We start from the raw sequence: 12,024 nt of genomic DNA, 5'->3' as shown, positions 1-12,024 counted from the left end.
GCTCTAGGGCCAGAGATTACACTGCAGTGCTGAGGCGTCACTCTGGCTGAACACCGCAGGCACAGGCAGGGGGATAGAGGGAGAGAAGAATGGGTGGGGAGGTGTGGACACAGTAAGATGGGGAGGGCAGGGAGAGGAAGGGAAGGAATACTGGGAAACCTTGATGGGGAACGTGACAGCTTCTTCTCATCAGCTTTCAGCATCTTCAAACACCTGCCACTGAGCACCCACGCATGTCTTCCTCCCCTCCTCTCTCCTTTCTTTTCCTCTACACCTACACCTTTCCCCTTCCTTCTCTCTATTCCACAGATCTCTCATCAAATCCGCACAGATATAATTACTCTGACACTGTTGCAACTGTGAATGAAATGATCATTGCAGCACAGGTGCATGCGGTTCTCTAAAATCCAGTGTGGTCACTCAGGAAGGGTTAAGGTCAAGCACTGCTGGATGGTGCTGGCATTAAAAGCCACATGTTTTATATCATCTTTGACGTGTCTGCTGTTCAAATCCACATAACAGTTTTGATAGACATGCTGGGCAAACATGTTTATGGCTTTAATCAGTATCTTAAGACAGTTTGTAATTATGTTGGATATCCGCTGATGGGAAATATGACTTATTGGTAGATCATGTGGGGTTAATTAGCCAACAGTGCAGTTGTTGTCTTGTCAGGACACTGAACTTACAAGACACATTAAGGGCAGCACGTGGTGCAAATTGGGTTTCACACTGAGAACAGTTGGGTTCATGGCTGGATCTACCAAAAGAAATTCACATGGTTTAATCTTCTAAAACTTAAAAGATGAAAGAGCAGGAGAAACATTGGAAACAACTTTAACATAAAAAAAGGAGCAGCGCAGGTCATTTCCTCCTAACAAGGATAAAACAGAGCTGTGTTAACATCACTGGAGGATTTGACCTGAAGGAAGGTGTCATTTTTTAAAGACTGACCATGTTGATCTTTCATTAGTACTGTAGTTTCAGACTGAAATTTCCCAACAGCTATTGCATGGGTTATCAGAAAATCTTGTCCAGACGTTAATGGCCCCCAGAGAATAAATTGCAATGACTGTGGTGATCCCCAATATTTGTTTTAGTGCCACCATAAGGGCAAAGTTTTAGTTACCAAGTGAAATGTACTGACCTCGATCAGATGGTTAGACACAATTCAAGTCTCTACTAAAAAGGTGCAATATGTAAAACATGAAAGATTTAGCAGTATTTAGGGGTAAGTTTGCCAAATGCAATTTTCTGAACACACCCACACCATCCCCAATTTCCATTCACAAAGGAGGGTGTGGTGGCCATCACCTTTAAAACAATACATGATTCCCTGTCTAGAGCCAGTGTCTGGTTTGTCCATTCTGGGCTACTGTAGAAACATGGCGGCACAACATGCCAGCCTCTGTGAAACTAGACCCGCTCCTTATGTAGTTTTAAAAGGCTCATTCTAAGATTAAGAAAATGCAACTGATGGTATTTTCTGGTGATTACACAGTAATAACATGATTATGAACATTAAACTCCATTTCTGCTAATAGCTCACTCTAAATATTACACTGTAAAAGTACAGAGAATGATGCATAATACATTTTGAGGCGATGGGATCAGTGGTGTAGGAGAATCCTTTTATATAAAATTACTTTTATGAAAACTCAGAAATACTACATTATGTGTGCGACTAGAAGATTTACTAAGCCTGCTAAGCCTGGTGACATTTGAACAGTACAATAGCAAGACAAGGATTTTAGTGTATTGGGTTGTGCGAAACACAGGCCTGAGCATTTTGATGCTTGTGAATACACACGTCCTTCTTTTTTCAGTAATCGTCAATATAGTAATGTTGACTGAAAATAAAAAGGACAGGACTGTCAAAATTAATGAAGCTATATCCAAGTGGGCTTGGGTGTGGTCTGTGTCAGGAGACAATGTCCTACTGTCTGAATGTTTGGATTTTATAATATAATTTTTTATAATTTTAATGTGTGAGATCTGTTGAGAGTTTCTTATTAAAGCACAGACATGCTAAAACTCTGTGTTAAGGACAGATCATTCCAGAGAAGACCATACCAGGAGTTCATGCCTGGGTTACTTGAAGCCTTATTAGGTCTACTGATGTGTCAGTTTCTCCTAGTCACAGCAAGTCTTGTGAAGAGGCTTTGGCTAACACGCTGTTCACAAGACTACAGACAAATGGTAAAGTAATTTGCGCTGAAGATTAAATTTTGTGATCAAAAAAAAAAATCATCTATATGGAATTCAGCACTAAAGCACATTGTTAAAAGTGTCAGATCTGATGCAGACACAAAAACCTACAGAAAGATCTAACATCGAGTGTTTTTTTTTTGGCAGAAAATCTGTGGATAATCTGAATAAATACATAAAAGACATTTGGACGTACACATACACAAAAAGCTTCAACCAGACTTTGGATCGAACCAGGCAGTACAATTCCTGCAGTCTGACATTCAGTCTTGTTGTTGCTGATGGACAAGTGACAAATACAAGCAAACACACATGAAAACATGCCGTCACAGTAGACAGATGGCATGATTTGACAGAGATTAGAACAGGCTTGTTTGTTTGGTCTTTTTGTTATAGCTCTGGGTTTTGAATGTCTGTTTGAAGCATATTACATTGCCAAATGCGAAATTGTCTAGCAAGCAGTGAGAAGTAAAGAAGAAGCAAAAAAAAGATGTTCCTGTCTGTTCGCTGTGCATTCACACTTGTCTCAGTCAGTGTTTCAGGTTACTGTGCCTGTTGGCATGTTCAGCTTTGCTGTGACTCATTGTGCCTTCACAATATGTATGGTTGATTGATCATGACTGATTAAAACCACGTGAAATTTGTATTTATCCACATGCATCATAGCAGCTACCTGAGGGACAGACAAACAGTGCCACACTCTCAGAAATCAGTCTTATATATATCTGAACACTGATTCCTGAAAAAAAAATTATACATTTTTTTCCGGGGTTATTTCACTTATAAAGAATTGTTGCATTGCTTTAGCTCACCTATACACCGTGTAGACCTAGATACCTGAAAACGTTGATGTCTATGTAAGTGTGACACACAAAGCTCAGTAATCCCTCCAACAAGGTAAAGCAGGAGCACATGCCGGAGGCATAATGTCTGTTCACTTCACTGCTTCAGCACTGGATGGGAATTCTCACTTTTTCCTCATTTCAAACTGCTGCTTTCCTTCTACAGTGAAAATTTTACTTCAGCTCCACTGCTTTGTTAACCTACTTAATGTTTTGTAAAGGTTAGATAATTTTGTAATTAAGGACCTCTCTGTGCCTTCTCACTGCAGATCCCAGTGAGACCGTGGCACTTCTCTGCGTGCATGAGTGTAAAGGTGTGAGTGTGAGTGTGTGAGAGCAAGTGAGCGTCAGCGCTCCCACATGGCCTCCATGCAGGACGGGCTGAACTTCACGGCTCCTCCCTACGGCAAGGTCCTGCTGCTGGGTGCTATCGCTGCTGCCTCGGCCTTTGTTGTTACAATCCTCATCGTGGTGCTCTGCGTGGGCTGCCAGAGGTGAGAGCATCACTGTGAATGGACATATGACCACACAAACACAAAGATACACACGTGTAAGGACCCAGGATGCTCATTCACATTAGCAGGACAGCGTATTTACACATGCATGCTCCAGTGAAGTACGTAGATACTTTACTTCATTACAAGGATCAATACTTTAATGTTAACCTACAATTCACTGCAAGCTCTGCAATCAAAACTGAACTTAAGTAATACTGCAGACATAGCTAAATATACCAAAAGTAAAGGTGCTGCAGTAAAATGTCTGTAACTGACGTGATGGCAGTTTTAATACTGATGCAATAATGTGTAAGCAGCATTTTACTGTTGTAGCTACAAGAGGCGGAGCCAGTTTTGAATTACTTTAGACAATTACTCTTCCAATCTAGGAGTTGTGTCCCTCCAGAGGGTCCCAAGACCAATCTGAGGGGTCATGAGATGATTAATGGGAGACGAAAGGAGAAAAAAACACTCACTGATAACAGCTGATTGATATTGGAAATATGAAAGGGACAAAGGAGTAGAAAATGTTAATACTGGAGTAAAGTAAAAGCACCTCTGAACTGTAGTTGAGTAAATGTACTTAGTCTCCACCACGGGCATGCACATATACTCTGAGTCGTAAGATGACTCAGATACAAACTGCTCACACACACAGACCTGAATCACTGTGTCAACCTATATGACAGAGTGCTTGTGTTTACCACAGGAAGGGGAAGGCACACAATGTCCCCGGCGAAGGTGGAAAACATCGTCTCATGGACATGGTAGGTATCAGGCAACACTCCTCAGTGTCTTGTTTGTATTGCAACAGACGTAGCTGAAGCAACTCCATTCACCAGGGAACAATATCATTCAGAGGACATCTCTTCAGTCTTAATTAGTGTTTAACTGGCCCTGTTTATGTGCGCGTGTGCGTGTGTGTGTGTGTGTGTGTTGTCAGGGTATACTCAAGCAGTCGAAGCTGCGGTCCATCAGTAAATCAGACACTGAGATGAACAAGATGAACTGCAATGGCAAAAGTAAGTGCATCCTTCACATACAAATCCTGACCTGTGTTCTCTGTATACCGTGCCTTGTTGATGTCAGGTGAAACTAAACAGCCTGGTCTTGTTTTAGCTGCATGACAAAGCAATTTTGGCACCACTGAAAGGGATTTATGGGGATTTTTTTTTTTTTTTTTTTTTTTGGAGCTGCAGGGATTGGAATTTTTTCTCAACCACTTGAGGACCATGACATCGTTCAGCTTATTTCAACACATGAAAATCAAAAAGTGGTGAAACAACAGAAACAGGATTGCCCGTGTAATGGCAAAAATTAAAACGTTTCTGCAGTACATCAATAACAAGTCAGTGCATTAATGGAACAATTATAACTGTGGTATGTTCCAATTTAGCTTCATCCTGATTAATTAGTGCTAAACTTAGAGCCCATAAAAACATTACCAACCACTGATAATGCAAATGACCAGAATGCACATGTCTCTCTGTTCTCAGTATCTGATCTGGCCCTAAAAAGCTCCCTGTAAAAATGTTCAAGGGCTTTTTAGAGGAGAAATGTTAACTCTAAAGCAGAATTCACAATACATTTATAATCTTATCCTGATTCCACTCGACTGTTCGGTCTTCATTTCTGAACACGTCCCTCTCTCTCTCAACGACAGACATCACAGAGCCAAGACAAATCCTGGAGCTCCATCACTGACAGTCAACAGGGAACTGTGTTTGTGGGCACTGTGACAGTAGCCTCAGAGCGTTTCAAGAAATATAGCATATGTCCTGTTTCATACTTGTCCTGCTTCCACTGCAGTGGAATGAAGCCAGATTGGATGCATATTCTCAAACATCTACGTCAGTTCCCAGTTTACTGTCAGCTCCAGATTTTCTTTTCCCAGTGAGAGATTCATTCATGTTCAAAAATGGTCATTGAACTGTCCAGTCCATGAAGGGTAGACGTATGTGAATTTTGCTTTATAGAAGGCATCGGCTGTATGGACAGTAATAGCAGCCTGTATGTGCCTTGCAGAGGCATCTAAAAAGAAACGTCCAGCAAGCATGGACCTTCTGCTGCTGTCCAGCCGCCGGTCTAACTCTGACCTTCGTTCTCAAGGCAGGCAGCTCCCCCAGATCCCCTCTGGGACTGGAGAGGACGGAGAGCACACTTACTCTGAAGTGGGCCGACGTTCCTCCACCACACGTACTGACGATGCCCTCTACGCCATGGTAGGCAGGGCCGGGCAGACGGACACTCCGGCCCCTCCGGCTGTTCCTGCCAACACCCCAGCGCCTCCGGATCCAGATGGGGATGTGGAAGGTGGGCTGCCCGAACCCGAGGCTCAGGTTATGTCTCCCCCTCACCCTCCAGAGACGGCCGAGTACGCCTGCGTCAGGAAGTTGAGAAAGGCCGACAAGGCGCCCCAGAAGAGGGACAGCGGGACGGACATGGGGGAGCCTCCAGCACCTCCTCCACGACACGCCCCACCGTCACATCCCGCTCCTCCTCCTCCACACCCTCACAGCACAAAGTTGCCTCGCAGAAATGTGGAGGCCTTTAATGTTCCATCATTTCCAAAGGTTGGTAGTTAATTGTTTCACATAAAGAGGAATTTCTGATGTAGTAAAACAAGAATTTGGGACAATTTGACACTGACCACTCTCATTTTTGTTAAATATGAAATGAGAGCTAGCAGGTGGTTAACTGAGCTTAGCATAAAGACTAGCAGGATGGGGAGACCACGATAGGTGCTAACAGGCAGAATTTTTGAAACCTTTAGAACAGGGGTCACCAACCCCGATCCTCGAGGACACCTCTCCTGCTTGTTTTCCAACTATCCCTGCCCTACCCACTGCTAATTACCTGGATCAGGTGTGTTCAGCCAATCAGAAACTGGTAGGGCAGGGATAGTTGGAAAACCAGCAGGACAGGTGTCCTCAAGGACCAGGGTTGGTGACCCCTGCTTTAGACAGACAGCCCAGCTCTTTCCCTGTTTTCTGTATTCATGCTAATCTAAGATAATCATTTCCAGATTCCAGCTGTGGGTAGTATATAAATATGACAGCATGAGAAGGGAAATATTTGATTTAAATATTACATTTTTTGAGGGCAAACAGTTTGGAGAAAACAATTGAAAACATGTAATAGTTTTGTATTTAAAGGATCACCCCTCCTCTGTTTCCATGAGGCATGAGGAGGATACAAAACGTGATTCTCTGTCTAGAGCTAGTGTTTGGTTTGTCCATTCTGGGCTACTGTAGAAACGTGTCAGCTCAACATGGCTGCCTCTGTGACTGGAGACCCACTCCCTATGTAGTTTAAAAAGGCTCATTCTAAGATTAAGAAAATGCAGCAGTTGGTATTTTCTGGTGATTACACATATTTATGGATACCATACCATTCCATATCACTAATACATTGCTCTAAATATTACAATTCAAATGTTTAAGATAATTTTTTGTGAACTTTTGAAAGAAAAGAAAGATTCAGAGGGGGGCAGCCTGGTGGCTTAGTGGTTAGCACTGTTGCCTCACAGCAAGAAGGTCCTGGGTTCATAACACAGTAGGGGACTTTCTGTGTGGAGTTTGCATGTTCTTGCTTGCGTGGGTTTTTTCCTGGTACTCCGGTTTCCTCCCACATTCCAAAAATATGCATGTTAGGTTGAAATGTTGGCAATAAATATGTTTAGATTCACAAACCAATCAAACACCTACTGTGAAGAAGAGGTCTAACTTTCTTACGATTCTGGTGACATTGATGCCACTCAGGAAAAAAGGTTTCAGCTCACCATTTCCTTTGCAATAATCCTTGACAGCAACACCATAGTGGCTGGTTTTATGGGCTGAAGGAAGTGAAGAAGTGATGGCTGGAGGGGGAGAGGAAGCTAACACCTAAGTAAAGCTGCTAGTAGTTCTCTGGAGGTCTGACTGAAGCAATAGATGAGCTCATACAAAGAAGACTGAGATACTGTCCTGTGCACTGGCATTACCAGGAGTGTTTCTTTTTTTTTAAAGACAAATAATGTGAGGGTGTCCCATCAGGCGTGAATGATCCCTGTCTTCTTATGCTCAGGTATTTCTGTGTGAATGGTCCCTGTCTTCTTATGCTCAGGTTTTTCTGGACATGTGTAACAAATTCTCTAGTTCACTGTTGGCACCTTTTGACGGTAATATAATGTTTGTAGTTCAGGTACATCGAGCAGGTTCCTGAAGGTGTTTCCTGGTGATGCTGTAGAGGATCTGTATAATTGTAATTGTGCCAGCATGGCAGTTTTTCTTGCACTCGGCCAAATCATCCATTGTGTCATAATACGTTAACACTCCTGGATAATTTTCTTTGATGTCACTTTGATGTTTGAGTGGTATTTATTTGTCGAAGAGTTGTCAGTGATTGTGGGTTTTTCTGCTCTCAGCAGTGTCATCTCCATATGTTCACAGCAGCAGGAGCCACTGTCTACTTTTACTGTAGATGTAAAGCTTTGCACTCCCCTCCAGGTGACAGTTGGAGGCCATTTGTTGCCTTGTGTGAGGTCAGCAAGGTCGCACAATCTGCTGTGTCCTGAGTTCAGCAACACACAGTTTACAGGCTTACATGTGTATGCAATCTGCTCGCAGGGCTGTTCGCCACTAATTTTCTTGTGGATGACGCAACATGTTGAAATTGAGTCATCCAGAATATAAACGCATGGTTCCTCACGTTACAAGCACCACCTTCCAGGAAAAATCTATTCAATACCGTATAAAATCTATGGAGTATATTTCTAAGGCCAGCTCAGTGCACGGTTGTGCATGGTTAAATTGGTTAACGTGGCTTCTATGAATCCCGTAAGGTCTGTTCTGAAAATGCAGTTTTTATATTCGCAAATGCTCCTTTGCCAGTCCAACATCATGCATGTGACCAGCTCTGCCCCGAATGTAATTTGTTGTTCTGTTGACAGGAAGTGATGTTTATGGGCAACGGAGAGCAGTACATCTGGAAGCCTCCAGAGGATGATGACATGCTCATGCTGCAAAATAAAGCTCTGGGCCCCTTGGGTGCTCACACAGTGGAGAATATACAACCGTCTGCTGCGGCGGTGAGTGAGGACACAAGGATCTGTCCTTCTGTTCATTTATTACATTACTTTGTTCAATCTTCCTGTTCCTGTGTTAAATAGCTTTAATATTTAACAAAACCTCCTATATTCCCATTCCCACTCCTATATTCTACTTCACCCAGCACTTCACAATTATATCAATCTCAAACTGATTTAATTCAGCACATGTTGTGCCTCTCCTGTACAGTGCTACCAGTTTATTTGAGTCACAGAGCTAAGCATTTTTGTGATAAACAAATACCTGACGATCATTTAGAAAACCCACAAAGTTGTTAAATAAAAGGACAGCAGTCCTGAAGGTATTTCAGGGATCCTTGAAAAATCTTTAAACCATCTGGATGAAAAATGTTCACTGCACAATAAAAGATTTTTGAACAGTGTGTCCAAATTGCACCTCAGACAAATTCATGGTAGCCAAAAATTTTCCAAGGTCAATTTGTTTGATACGATGCACAGCTTATGATAAAGACTAGAAAAAGTGGAAACAGCTAGCCTAACCCTGTGCAAAGGTAAGAAAACCTCCCTCTAAATCTCACTGATTAACACATTACATCTCGTTTCTTCACTGCAGGAAGTGTAAGGGGTTTTTAGGGGATGAGTTATGTTTCTGGCTATTTCTTGGTTGATTGTTTTGGTCTTTTTGTCAAATGGCTGCTGGCTGTAGCTCCATAATGGACATACATGAGAGTTTGTTTCTCTCATCTAACCATCAGCAACAATGTTAATTTCTATTTCAAACTATTCCTTCAAACTAAGTTTTTTTTTTTCAGTCTAAAATCTCAGTATTGTGTTGTCCCTGCAGGTGGCTGAGATGTATTCAAAAGTGTGTAAACCAGGAAAGAAGAAGAGAGCTGTGCCAGGTTCTCCCCCTGCCAATCCTGGCTTCCGGACCTTGGGTCGTGGTGACCGGGACCGAGACCGGGACGGGGGTTTTAGTGTAGTGGTCAAACCCCAGACCTGGGCCCCTCAAGAGGGCAAAGCAGTTGGAGTGCCCCTTGATGACCACTGCTATGAGTCCATCGGGACAGAGGAGTGTGATCCGTCCTATGAGAACATGGAAGGTGGGGGTGGCTGGAAGCGAGAAAGGCCCCCCAACACATGTGCCACCCTGCGGCCAAGGAGAAAGAAAGCCCAGCAGCCTTTACAGCAGCAGCAGCCTCCTCCACCACCACCAACGCAGCAGGCCCCCAAGTTACAGCACCTGCCTGCCAAAGCCCTGCTCCTGCCAGGGGAGAACCTGTACGAAAGCATTGGTGACCTGAAGCAGGGCTCTGCCACCTCCAGCACCACCACCATCTTCACTTTCAATGACGGCATGGAGATGTATGTAACAGGGCTCTGAGGCAGCGGCTGCACTGTGACCCCCAGCCCTCCCAACACAAGGAGCTGAGCTAACACCACAAAGAGTGATGGCTGAGCCCCTGTCATGCTCACCCACACATACTGTTTACATTCAAGTCATAACGTCATGCCTTTCACAGGCTCCAGAGCCTTGGGGCGATAATGTGGATCTGTTATGACCTGGGCCTGTATCGTTGAATACAAAGTCCAATCTATAAACATTATAAGGAATCCAAAGGTAGTGAATAAAAAGTGAGCACAAGACCATTGCAGAGCAATCTGTAGGTAAAAGTAGCACTTCTATTTTAATGATACGTATGTGCAAAGCACAATAAAGTAAAAAGACAAAATTCTTCCTCAATTCTTGCGGGTAAAAAAATGAATTTATCTGGTCCTAGCAGGACTCCTATTTGGGGAAAAGGCACAGCATTATGTGAAACATTTTGGTAGCACTTAGTCTGTCATGGACAGACCTTCCCTGTAGTTGGTAATGATGTGATTCAGGATGGATTTTAAATTATATTAAGGAATGAGTTACCAATCAAAATACTTGAAAGCTCAGGGACCAAGAGAAACAATTATGAGAGTATTAAAACAAAAATTGCACACATTTTGCATTCCTCCTAAAAGCTTCGACTAATTTAGACCATTTCCGCATTTACAAAAACTGACCGGATACTTCCCTCTGTCATGTTTTGTTTCATCTTACATGGACTGAACACTGTCTCCACTGCCGTCTGTAAATGAAATGTTTTACTTTGTTGATCCTGTTTCTGCACTTTGCCTGCTACAAGTTGCATGCTAAAAAAAAGTGAAAAAAAAAATGAAGCACTGTCATGTTGTACCTCTATATGAATGTTTTTATTTTCGATTGTCGTTGGTTGCTTATTTTTTTAGTGTGTTGCTTTATTATCTGTAGAGCACAAAACCAGTAAGATGAAGGATGCCTTTGGCTCAGTGGGACTGAGAGTGCAGCAGAGAAGAGTGTTAATTTTCTCTCCTCCTGTGCCTGCAAAACACACACACATATGTGCACGCACACGCACACACACACACACACACACACACACACACACACACACACAAAACTCACAGCACAGATGAAAACGAGACTAAAGAGAACTGCTTGAGTCCTAAAGGTGGAGACAGTCCACTCAATCCCAGCTACCCCCACCCCCCTTCTCTGCTCAGTCCTCACTCATGTCTGTGGACCGCTCATCTACAGTAGAACTGATGTGTATTAGCAAACGTCATGTCTCATCATCTCTACTCTCTCTGTTATCAGTGTTAAAAATATTACAGAAATTAAAAAAGTGTGACGCAAAGGGTACGCTAAGCAGCAGAGCATCGCCATGAGGATTAACACACATAAAATTACATCCAAATTCTGGACAATATAATAATGAGTTCATTTGACCAAATATCCCCAGCAAACGATGTGATTATAATGTATGTTGATGCAACGTGTATGTACATTACAAAAGAGAAAGAATAAATATATCATCAGTGTCAAGAAATCTATTCTTTTCTATTATGTTTAATTGTGTTTTGGAATGACTTGTGACACAAACTGCAAAACAGCTGCAATGTAAATTTCAGTGTATTCTGTTTGTTGTTTTTGAAGCCATGAAGCTACGGTGTGTTCTTGGAAAGCCCAGCTAAGTTAAATGTGGCAGCTAATGTTGTGTGTTTGCTATTCAGACTACAGGGTCTTGTACTCAAAAGCGTGTAATTAAGTGCTAAGTGCAAAAGATTGTAATGTTTTTTATCAAGAGTACTATTCATGAAATGTCAGTCAAGTTTATACTTTTGTAATAAAGTGGCACTTAAAAAAATATGTTTTATCTCATAGTCTCAGTTCTTAAAATGGAAAAAAGCTGAATTTGCTGAGTGATGCCCATAAAATAACTTCTATATTAATACTTTATAGTACAGCAACTACATACTCTTTTTTTAATTTTAATCCTTTCCTCTGATTTTAAAAAGCTGCCGGTAGATTCATGTCTTCAGTCCTATCAATTGAAAAAAAGAAAATGTATTTATAGTC

The 12,024-nt window shown here is 42.3% G+C and overlaps 1 protein-coding gene across 1 annotated transcript; it reads left to right on the top strand.

Annotated features, from left to right (window-relative positions):
• Positions 1–3,299: 3,299 nt before the first annotated feature.
• LOC113146125 (uncharacterized) lies at positions 3,300–10,068 on the top strand. Its single transcript, XM_026333417.1, has 6 exons — positions 3,300–3,544; positions 4,257–4,314; positions 4,491–4,524; positions 5,573–6,120; positions 8,478–8,615; positions 9,439–10,068. The coding sequence occupies exons 1-6, from the start codon at positions 3,411–3,413 to the stop codon at positions 9,976–9,978; spliced, it is 1,452 nt and encodes a 483-aa protein (XP_026189202.1). The 5' UTR covers positions 3,300–3,410; the 3' UTR covers positions 9,979–10,068.
• Positions 10,069–12,024: the final 1,956 nt, after the last annotated feature.

This window comes from Mastacembelus armatus, chromosome 7 (genome assembly GCF_900324485.2).
Source record: "Mastacembelus armatus chromosome 7, fMasArm1.2, whole genome shotgun sequence".
In the NCBI taxonomy this organism is placed as follows: domain Eukaryota; kingdom Metazoa; phylum Chordata; class Actinopteri; order Synbranchiformes; family Mastacembelidae; genus Mastacembelus; species Mastacembelus armatus.
The sequence above is the reverse complement of the archived record's forward strand: the minus strand, read 5'-3'. Positions and strand labels throughout refer to the sequence as shown.

Excerpts from the sequence above, each read along its gene's own strand:
- LOC113146125 (XM_026333417.1), top strand. The coding sequence starts at position 3,411 with ATGGCCTCCATGCAGGACGGGCTGAACTTCACGGCTCCTCCCTACGGC. Across the intron at positions 4,525-5,572 it reads GTCGAAGCTGCGGTCCATCA|AGGCATCTAAAAAGAAACGT; the intron begins GTAAATCAGACA and ends TGTGCCTTGCAG. Across the intron at positions 8,616-9,438 it reads TACAACCGTCTGCTGCGGCG|GTGGCTGAGATGTATTCAAA; the intron begins GTGAGTGAGGAC and ends TTGTCCCTGCAG.